Source organism: Channa argus, chromosome 7, assembly GCF_033026475.1.
Source record: "Channa argus isolate prfri chromosome 7, Channa argus male v1.0, whole genome shotgun sequence".
Classification (NCBI taxonomy): domain Eukaryota; kingdom Metazoa; phylum Chordata; class Actinopteri; order Anabantiformes; family Channidae; genus Channa; species Channa argus.
The window spans coordinates 25,995,741-26,007,146 of record NC_090203.1 but is presented as its reverse complement, the minus strand read 5'-3'; the positions used below and the strand labels follow the sequence as shown (position 1 = coordinate 26,007,146).

General features: G+C 38.8%; 1 protein-coding gene across 3 annotated transcripts; it reads right to left on the bottom strand.

Moving 5' to 3' along the window:
- Positions 1 to 2,478: 2,478 nt before the first annotated feature.
- On the bottom strand, positions 2,479 to 8,612 carry LOC137131058 (uncharacterized). 3 transcript variants are annotated; one of them, XM_067511852.1, is made up of 7 exons: positions 8,403 to 8,612; positions 7,197 to 7,249; positions 6,422 to 6,570; positions 4,676 to 5,687; positions 4,304 to 4,459; positions 3,253 to 3,345; positions 2,479 to 3,030 (listed from the first exon to the last, which is right to left on the bottom strand). In XM_067511852.1, the coding sequence occupies exons 3-7, from the start codon at positions 6,466 to 6,468 to the stop codon at positions 2,722 to 2,724; spliced, it is 1,617 nt and encodes a 538-aa protein (XP_067367953.1). In that variant the 5' UTR covers positions 6,469 to 6,570; positions 7,197 to 7,249; positions 8,403 to 8,612; the 3' UTR covers positions 2,479 to 2,721. The 3 variants fall into 3 exon arrangements, with proteins under 3 accessions (XP_067367953.1, XP_067367955.1, XP_067367954.1); XM_067511854.1 differs by having other exon boundaries at positions 6,538 to 6,570; positions 8,403 to 8,611; XM_067511853.1 differs by lacking the exon at positions 6,422 to 6,570 and having other exon boundaries at positions 8,403 to 8,610.
- Between the last annotated feature and the right edge of the window lie 2,794 nt (positions 8,613 to 11,406).

The following is an 11,406-nucleotide window of genomic DNA, read 5'->3' as shown; positions in this document are numbered from 1 at the left end:
TGCAAACTGAAAGGGATTTTGGATATTATTGGATGTTGTCACTAAGGGGTTTTGGAATTGTGATCTCTGTGTAACTAAGAGAATTTGGAGTTCTGTCTCTGGCCAGGAACTGGAGATCACTCACGGCTATGTTCCATCCACACACTGCCAGGACCACCGCTTCACTCCTCCTCGTAAGATACTTGCCTCCCCTCCAGGCTCAGCTCGTTTTCCCACGCACTATAGTAAGTCTAATTTTTGTTTCATACTCCATTTCCCACAATTCCATTTCATAGACTGGAGATCAGTGCCACCTTGTGAGTCTGAGGGGTTACCACTTCAAAATCCTGCTTTGCCAATAATAATAAAATGAATTTACACTGAGGAGTTGTGTCAAGAATCTTATTGGGTCCAACCCTAAAAACTAGTCCTTTTACAGTTCATTTGATTTGAGTCATTGACTTCACACAGTGCAGATGTTGTTGAAGTGACAATACTACTTCAAAATATCTATAATAATTCTGTTTAACTGAATTATAGTGCAACTTAAACATGATGATGCTACGAGCTGTACATGAGGAAAATTTCTCTATTCAGACCTCCTTACATCATAATTGACTACCCCTGCTTTAGACTGTCACTGACTGTGAAACTCCGTCAGGATTGATGAATGAACTGCTTGTTAAGGGTTCCTTAACAAATCATTCAAAATATTGGTCTTGATGTAGATGGAATGATGATTCTTCATCCTGAAGAGCTGGCTCATCTATGTTGTGCCATGTGTTTGTGTAGTGATTTTTCATTTTCTACAATGTACAAATCCGTAAGTTCCTCGCTCCATTCGACTCCATAAACTACATTGTTGGGCTTCTGTCTGGGTATTTTGTCCTTGCTGTGGACCAGTTCCTGGCTCAGGGTGTTACAGAGTTTGAATTGAACAGTGTGGTGTTTATTGAAGATTCTAATGAGTTTCTCAGATACTTCTGCACATCTCGAATGAAAATGTTGTTTTGTTTGTTGTCCTCATCTTTCCTGTCTGTTGTGACCGTTCTTCTAGTCGATCTTTTTGTAGGCTTGAACAAGGCCCAGCTTGGGTAGCTGCAGGTTTTGAGTGTTTTATGTAATTGCGTTCCTTCTCCTTTCCTGCTTGTTGATAATCTTTTAGCCTGGTGTTCTGAAAACTCTCAGTTTGTGCTCCAGGGTTAGGGTTAGGTGAACTGAATTTATCTCGATGACTCTCCCCGCTTCGTCCGTCGACTGGGCGATTTGGAGTAGAGAGTCAAAGGCATGGCACGGGCCGACGCTTGTCACTCTGGTTCCCTGATATTGTGTGCTCCTGGATCTTTATGTAAACCATAGATTTGTGACTTTATATTTGGTAATAGTTTTTAGGTGGGTTTTAATTAAGGTTATTGTATTTTCAGGAGATGGTTTAGGGTTTAGGTTTTTCTGGTTATGGGTCATTCATCACCGTGGCCAGGGTTAGGGTTAGGGTTAGGGGTTAGGGTTAGGACCAAATAGAAAAAAGACCCAAATCAGGGTTCGTGGCACTGGCCATGAGACTGTCCCTGATTCCCAGAGTGTGTCCCTCCCCCCAGACATCCCTGATCCCAAGTTTTGGGTTCCCCCTCCCTGAGAAAAAGATAACAAATAAGAAAATAAAAAATTAAATTAGGCTATTATCCAACACACCTTTAAAAAAATAAAAACAAAAACAAAATAAACAATTAGGCTTCGAACACGGAATCCGGACAAATATTCATTTTAAATTGAAATTGGCATTTTGGCCTAAGCATGCTTGGGTTATTTTGCTCATGCCTCTGTTGCAACGTTTCGGAGAATGTTTCTCCTTCATCAGGCTGAGGCTGAGCTGCACTTCTGTGCCTCTGGGTCCCTGCTTTTATACACTGAAAAAAATGATACTTTGGATCAACCTAAAAAAATTGCTTCAATTTGTTACAGCTAATTTTATTGCTTTTTATGGAAATGATTAATTTGATTAAATGCTAATAATAATTTTACTTTTCCCTTAAGCAAAAACCTGCATCCACACAAGTCAAAAACCTATTTATTCACTTTGTAACAACCCAATATTTCACTTTAGAAATACCTCACATTCATAATTAAACACAAGTGTAACTTTTACATTGGAAGAACTCAATATAATTTCTTCTAATTTTGTCACGGCTAATTTTTCTAAATTTTCTCAAGTTAAAAGTATGAGTCATAATAAATTAAAAATTATTATATTACCTAAATCAATATCTTGTCCATACTCAAATCAAAAATATACTTCCACCTAAGCCATCAGATTAATTTGTGTAGATCAAAACCGTTAAATATTCTGCTTTGTGACAACTTCTATTTTAACATTGGGACAGCCAAAGATTTTCTATTACAGTGAAGCTGTTTTTTTCTTGAGGTGAAACTATAACACTTATTACAGATAAATGTATTTTACTGCTGAACAAAAATCACACTGAAAAGACTTTGTCCTCCAAAAGACTTGCACATTTATTACCCTGTATGTATACACAACAGCTTTTCTGTGTTCAACAAAATTTCAGTAAGAAAAATAATACTTAAATATGGAAACAAACAAATCTGTGCTTATGTGAAATTTATACCCAGAAACACAAGTGTATTATATAACATTAACACAAACATTTGTTCATTAAAAAAATAAATAAGGAATTTACAGAACAAAAATGATGTATCCAAATGTCATGATTTATCTCATGCTTAGAGCTTGACTCTCAAACTGCACACTCTGAGTGACATTTTCTTTGGCTCAACCTCCATGATAACTTTCTGCAGTGATTCAAAGGTGTATTTAAGCTCAGTTGGATAACTCAAGTTTAGTGCATAGATGAGGCCAAATAATATAGCGCATGCATGTGACACTGACGGCAACTCATTAATGACTTCCACACCTTCAATCACAATCCCGATTTCCTGCGGTGGCTGGAGAAGATCATCTTTCTCCCTGAGAACAAACACTGCCATGATGCACCTCTCAAGTTCTGATTCAGCTTCATCCTTTTGAACAACCTAATAAAATAGAAGACATTAGGAAAATTATTCTATCTGATGAATTAGTGTGTGATGGAAAAATCAACTACTTAATGTTCTCTTTGTAAGTGCAAAAATGTGATCTTTTGTTAAGGTTGTGTTGCGTATGCACAGCATCACAGTGCAGAATACACTGGTTTGCATTCAACCACATCGATATACATTAATTTTTGCTTAAGTGATTGATTACAAAAAGCTTACCAGATATTCCTTAATGAGTTGATCCACATTTTCTCCCAAGTATACAATGAGGCACTTCAGTAGACACTCTCTTCTTAGATTCACATCCAGACTCTAGGTACATGCATGCACAAACACAATGTGTAATAATTAGTTCAAATATGCAGCCTGAAAAATAACAATATTAGACATCAGGGTCCAATTTTGCAAACCCATAATTGCACAGCTCGGTACTGGACCTGTCCCATTACCTGCATTTATCTCTAAATAAAATCCTCACCCAACATACTACCCATAGCCTTATTATACACACACACACCAATCATCTACAGCATTAACATCACCTGGTGGTTTTATTGTTGTGGTGGATAGGGGTCAGAAGACATACTCTGAGCATTTTGTAAACTTTGACAAATGCACTTTTGAACCGTAGACATGGAATGCTCCATAAAATAAAGTCCTATATAGCGATTTAATCTGAAAATGCACAAGTGAGTGTAAGGACAGAGTTTTAGGTGGTTCCTCAAGCAACTCTTATAAATGTAACCATATTATACAAGTGACAGGCACAGTACAGTCTGTGTGTGTGTGTGTGTGTGTGTGTGTGTGTGTGTGTGTGTGTGTGTGTGTGTGTGTGTGTGAGACAGACAGTGAGAGAAGATGGGTCAATTAACCGTCAATCAACTGCATCGACAACCATAGAATGAGAATTGTACCTGAAAACTTAAGCTTGTAAAAAATAAAAAATAAAAAATAAAAAATTATTTTGTGCATTGGCTGTCAGGCCGTGGGTACCCAACACGGTACAAGACTGTTACAGTGTTCATTTTGTCATATTGCCACTGAAGACATAGTACAGTGGCAATCACCAAGGCTTTAAAAAAATTAGTCTTGTAATAAGATAGATGCCTGAATAAAATAAACTGCACTGTAATCTGTACTGGGCTGGACATATGTAGACATTTTATGTCTCACTTCCAACACTCCCCATAGACCTTTTGAAAGGGTTATATGAGTATATAGATAATATGCTTGTGAAACTAATTTTTCAATATACTGAGCAAGTACAAACCTGATCAAGAACTTTAAGGATGTCCCTGGTCTTCTCTCTGACAGTCCCTCCTCTCTTTCTGATTATCTCTATGAGCTTGCTGTGGTGCTTGTCCAGTGAAGCCAGGAATCTTGCTTGAAGTGGTACTGTTGTAATTCTCAGAAATTCAGCATTGATCTTAAAAAAAAGGAAGAAAAAAAAAGATGTTTGTCGACAATATCCTGTAGTCATCCAAAGCAACATTCTTTGTACAGGTACCCACTAAACTATTCTTATGATTAACTTATTAGTTATTTTAAAATTACTTGGTAAAACTTCAGTAACCTTAAGTGTACTCTGAAAGTCTTTTGCCAAATGACAATAGTCCTTTTGTCTTTGACCATTTCATCTTACCTCATCCACACCAAACAATGCCGGCCATCTCTCCTTTAACTCCTCTACTCCCATTTCCTTCCCGACAATTTCTTGCCTTCGAATTGAAAAGGTCTTGGCCATTTTCTCTTTTATCACCATGCGATTGATTTGCTTCTTCACTTCATTCAATAGTGCCAGTCTCTCATCCTCCAATTTTCCTAGGGTCTCTCCAACTGGAATATCAGGAATGTGGTTGGCCTCTCCTCGCCTTGGTCTCTTTACATTCTTTGCTGACAATGCATCATCCAGAGGTTTAGATTTTAGTGAATTTGCAAGCACCTCAAAACACCCAATGCCCTTAAGTTGGGTTCGGTAGTTGCCTATGTTGGTTTTCAGTTTCTGTTTCCAACCATAGCAGCCGTTGTATGAGCCAGGTTCAGATAGGCATGGATGCTTCTTAATGAGTGCTTCTGAAACATCACTAAAGTCCGAATCTGTTGGATAAGCTTTGAACTTGTAAATCTCTTCAGCTACCTTTTCCAGAATATCTGATTTCATTTTTGAACTAAGTGCCAACCTTGTCATGTTTGATCTGTATGCTGCATTTCCCTTTTCTAACTGCAGTTCAGTGTCATAGGACAATGTTGGTATAGGAAAATCTCTTGGCCACATTTGTGTTCTGATAGAAATTGAGCTAGAAGGTGAGGAAAGAAGCTCTGTGTCATCTGTATTAACAGAAATTGACTCATCATGGAGAGAGTGATCCAATGTTTGCCTGGAGTCTTCTGTTACCAGAATAACCTTGACAGTGGCTAAATCCTCAAGTTCAGCAGTTGCTGTCAGGTTTACTAGTGCATCTCCAAAGTCTTTGTCTTGGTACTGCAGCCTAAAAGTCCCACTTAAGCCACAAACTTTTCTGACTTCACTCATAAGCTCTTCCATTGTCTCTGGAATTCCTTGTGGCAGAATTAACTTCTGGGTATCATCAGGATTCAGAATAACACGCAACTTCGCTGGTACTTTCTTTGCCATGTCAGCACATCCAAAGGATCTGAAAAAATAAATAAACAATAATTTTAATGCAAGTATTAATTGTATTGCATATTTTTAACTATAACCCACATTTAATTTATATTTACAAATTCAGAGCTGATAAGTACTGTATTTAAGTACCATTATAAGATACTTGTTATAAGAATGAGACAATTGATAAGAATCAATTAGTTTGATTCTTTGATATATGATATATAGTTTGGTAAATAAGAGGGACAGAAGCAGTACTTATTAAATAGTCAAATTCTTGTAAAAGCTCACTGATGGCTACACTAGGAACAAGAAAAATATGTTCTAGCTTCAATAACAGCGAGGCAACTTTGAGCTCAATACTGCATAGGAAGTCATTTGAATTCAGAACATCAAAGCTAGAATCTGCCACTTCATCTGTTCTTAAATTATCATCTAATGCCACACTCAATCTCAATAGTGTAGGAAGAATGACTGTCAGTGGAATGACCAACGCTTAACACTGTCTCTCAAGTATTCCAGACTTTAAGTTATTTACTGAGAAGTCTTTATGTTTTCTACTTCTATGAGTCCGAAATGAACCATAAAATTTGTTTTGTATGAACACCCTTCAACCACACAATCAACAGTCTCGTTGTTTTTTAGATGCTGTGCTATGTGTTCAAAATATTTTTTTAAAGTTGAAAGTTGATTGTAACTACACAATAGACATTGATATGATACATCTTGAAAGATGGGTCAAAAGTGCATTCCAAGTCTTACAAGTGCATGGACAGTTGAAATAGGTGCATGGATAGGGATTGCGACATCCATAGTGTCTGTGTTCAAGCTTGTAATGTTTAAGAAGCTCAGATCTTCTTGAAAGTGACAAAAGTGACCACAGTCTTTGCACTTCCACATTCATCAGGAGACTAGGAAGGAACAAATAATTTGATCTTTAAACTGAATCTGAACTGAATCAATTTTAATTGTTTTTAGAAATAAACAGTTGGCAAATTTATTAAACATTCGAAATCCTGTGTCTGTCTCACTACAGCTGCAGGAAACAGTTGAGTAATTCATTAGTTGATCAAAAGAGTATTCATCCAAACTATTTTAACTTGTGATTAATCCTATTATTTTAAACAAACATTTTCAACATTCTTGACTTTAGGATTGATTAAAACACAAGTCAAAGAACATTTTAAAAGATGTCACATTGGGCTATAGAACAATTGCATGGCTATCACAATTTTCTGACATTTTACAGACTAAACCAAGGGCAATCTAGGCACACTACACTGCTACAATATTCCTAATCTTGTTAAGTTCTCACTTTTAAATAAAACTGATGTGAACCTATATTACCTCCCAATTTCATACTCTTGTACACCATCCAATCAAGTCAAATAAATAACATTATTCCATATTTAACCTTAATTATTCTCTGCTCATGATCAGGTTTAGTCCTATAACTTAATGTATTTTAATTTTGGTTATATAACTTCTTATTAAAATTTACATGTACATGTTTATGGTTGTGCATTTCTAGACTTACCAAATTGTGAAGTATGCCTTAAACAGTAGTCCCTGAGGGAAAAGCCTTCCAACCTGTAAATGAATTAAAAAAAACAAAACGTGAGGTGTCATGTTTAGTTTTTGCATTTCTTAGTTGACAGTAAATTGTATACCTTTTTTAGCCTATCTTAATTCTATTTTCTTCCTGTGTGCCTGCTTTTGAGTATTGTATTGTAATTTGAGGAGTCAGTCATATTTTATATTTATCGTTTTCAGCCGAGTAAGAGCTGTGTTAAGTTACTGCTAATACAAACCAAGCCTTAAGTGCTGTCCCTGCTTCACAATAAAAGCATTACCCTAGCGAAACAACGTGGTGCTTTTATTGTGAACACGTCATCGGACATGCAATGTCTCAGCCAGGTCTTATCGGGGTTAACTTGGACTATTACCTATTCAGGCGGACAGGTTTTCCGAACAGTGCTTTTGGGCCAAGCCGGCTGCGTTCGACCGACCGCGGTTCACAGCACTGCTCGGCGCAAACACAGGCAGGCTGCAAAATACGTTTAACCTCTGCCATTTTGCGACTGTAACGTCACCTCACCGATGATAAAGAGGTGAAATGTAAGTTGTAATAAATTGATTCCTAGTCACCAGAGACAGAGCACAAATAATATCGACATTTGTCTTCAGAAAGTATCCACATACATTGACGCTCTCCTCCACTCCTTCATGGCTCCACCTGAGAGTGTGTGCCAGAGGGCGGGGGTTCCTCCGTCAGTTGCGCGCAAACACAGGTTGAGACGGAGTAGTATAAGCACTGGCTTTAAACAGTACTACGGGTAACCCCCCACCATAGTTACCATATGAAATACTAATATAATACAGGTAGCGCAAGTACATGGCCTGACAGTATAGTTCTTAAGGTTACACACGAAGATGAGCCCCGTAGCCCACAAGCATGCTGCTAGCATGTCACAAGTATTTATATTGTATTTTCAGCACATAACTATTTTTTTGATATCTTTGGCCTACATGTAGCTAATATAAAGTTTAGTTTAGCAGTTTTGCCACCTTTTCTTATGGGTTTGGGAGAAGTTAAACGTGAGCTTAGCTAGTTAATACTGGCTAACAAGCACACCGTTTGGTACAGCATATGAAGTTGGTCTGTAGTCCATGACACTTATCATAAATTTGACAATGCAAAAGCTATTTACCTTAAAGTCTGAAAATAAGATTAACATCTTACCTTGTTGAACAGGAGTTTTCTTGTGCAGCACACTCTCTTTGCATGCAAGCGAAAAAATAATGGTGGTCAAAAGATTCTTTCGAAGCGAGCTGGCGCTACGTCATGAGGTCATGTGACTTGTAAATCCTTTGCTCTGAAGTAGAAATGTCCTTGGAGTGAACGGAATCACTGCAAGTTTTACCAGGACTGGTGCTGGTTACTTTGAAGCAAATTAGAAAAACAGGTTCAAATGGAAAAATAAAAAATTTGGATCAATTCAGTGTAGAAACATACTTTAAAAGAATGACAAAGCTGTTTCACTTTTTTCAGTGTACGGTAGGTGGGTGGAGTCTTTTTGGACTTCCTTTTTTCTGTTTTTCACATTCCCATTTTTGTCTAATTTGACTTTAATCTATTTTTGTCTGTTTTTTACAGGTGTGTCCAGCTTGACCTAATTTGACCTGTTGTGGTCTGTCTTGACCTAATGTCTATGTGTTCATTAAATTCCAATTCCCAAAGTGTGTGTGTGTTTCCTTGTCACTTTATTATTTTACCCTTTGTTATTTATTAATAATCATAATAAGTGTTAGGAACAAATTTAAAGAGAGACCCAAATTAGGGTTCGTGGCACTGGCCATGACACTGTCCCTGATTCCCAGAGTGCATCCCTCCCCCCAGATATCCCTGATCCCAGGTTTGGGCTCCCTCTCCCTGAAAAATTAGACTCTCACGTCCTTCCCACACACTTCAAAAAATTGTTCGAACACGAACTTCCAGACAAAGATTCATTTTTTACATTTAAATTGCCCTTTTTGGCCTTAGCATGCTTGGGTTTTTTTTGCTCATGCCTCTGTTGCAACGTTTCAGATTTTTTGGTCCTTCTTCAGGCTGAGGCTGAGCTGCACTTCTGTGCCTCTAGGTCCCTGCTTATATAGGGTAAGTGGGAGGAGTCTTTTTTGACTTCCTTATTTTGCTCAGTTAAGTAAGTGGAGTCCTTTTTTGACTTCCTTTTTTCTCCTTTTTTATTCATTTTCCCATTTTTGTCTAATTTGACTTTAATCTATTTTTGTCTGTTTTTTACAGGTGTGTCCAGCTTGACCTAATTTGACCTGTTGTGGTCTGTCGTGACCTAATGTCTATGTGTTTGTTAAATTCCAATTCCCAAAGTGTGTGTGTTTCCTTGTCGCTTTAGTATTTTAGCCTTTGTTATTTATTAATAGTCATAATAAAAATATTATTAATAATAAAGCCTACCCGAGATGGTTAGGGTTAGGGGGTTAGGGTTAGGGTTAGGTGAAATAAATTTATCTCGATGACTCTCCCCGCTTCGTCTGTCGACTGGGCGGTTTGGAGTAGAGAGTCAAAGGCATGGCACGGGCCGACGCTTGTCACTCTGGATCCCTGACACTGTGTGCTGTCTTCCTAATGAAAAGATGACATTGTGTCCTTGATTTCTGGTTGATTTCTGATGAGTTTGTTGTAGGAGTGGCCAAGTATCTGATGCAGTTTTTGATGAAGTTTCGCTGTTTCTCAAGTCGATGTTTGCAGGCTGGTCAGTAATGGGGGTTTGAAGAGCAGTTGTCCAATCGTTGATGAGACTCTCCAGATTTAGGACAGCCCCCAGGAGACCCTGAGACAGCTGTATGGAGAGACACTTACCTTTGAGTTGAGTAGATTTTTGGTGGGATTTTTTTGTGTGTTGAAGCTAAGTTTAAAGACAGCCCCCAGGAGGCCCTGAGACAGCTGTGTTGTTTTGGAGTCAAATAGACTTGGAGTTGACTACATTAACTTGTGCTGGCATTAACATTATACACAGCCCCCAGGAGGCCCTGAGACAGCTGTGTTGTTTTGGAATCCGATAGACTTTGAGTTGAATCATTTTCTTGTTTTGAGACTGGCATAAAAGACAGTACAGAGGAGGTCCTGAGAAAGTCGTGTGTTGAGCTGGTAGACGTTCGGATGCCTCTGATGGGAGGAGGATTGTCCGTCCAGTGTTTCTGTCAGCGCTGAGTGTGTTCCAACTGGTTGGGATTAGGCGTGAAGACGGAGAGGTTAGGGTTAGGGGACGATTAGGGTCAGCGACATCAGGTCTAGTTGGGGTTTAGGCAACAGTTTCAGAGTCTTTAGGGTTAGGCATTGGTTTCGAGTGGTTAGGTTTAGGAAACAATTAGGGTTGGCGGCATCAGAGCTAACTGGAGTTTAAGCAATAGTTCCAGAGTCTGGTTAGGGTTAGGCACTAGTTTCGACTGGTTAGGGTTAGGGTTAGGGTTAGAGACATCAGGGCTTGTTGGAGCAATAGTTCCAGAGTCTGGTTAGGGTTAGGCATTAGGGTTAGGGTTAGGTGAAATGAATTTATCTCGATGACTCTCCCCGCTTCGTCCGTCGACTGGGCGTTTTGGAGTAGAGAGTCAAAGGCATGGCACGGGCCGACGCTTGTCACTCTGGTTCCCTGATACTGTGTGCTGTCTTCCTAATGAGAAGATGACATTGTGTCCTTGATTTCTGGTAGATTTTTTGATGTGTTTTTTGTAGGAGTGGTCAAGTCTCCGATGCAGTTTTTGATGAAGTTTCACTGGTTCCCAAGTCGATGTTTGCAGGCTGGTAAGTAACGGGGGTTTGAAGAGCAGTTGTCCAATCGTTGATGAGACTCTCCAGATTTAAGACAGCCCCCAGGAGACCCTGAGACAGCTGTATGGAGAGACACTTACCTTTGAGTTGAGTAGATTTTTTGGGGGATTTTTTTGTGTGTTGAAGCTAAGTTTAAAGACAGCCCCCAGGAGGCCCTGAGACAGCTGTGTTGTTTTGGAGTCAAATAGACTTGGAGTTGACTACATTAACTTGTGCTGGCATTAACATTATACACAGCCCCCAGGAGGCCCTGAGACAGCTGTGTTGTTTTGGAATCCGATAGACTTTGAGTTGAATCATTTTCTTGTTTTGAGACTGGCATAAAAGACAGTACAGAGGAGGTCCTGAGAAAGTCGTGTGTTGAGCTGGTAGACGTTCGGATGCCTCTGATGGGAGG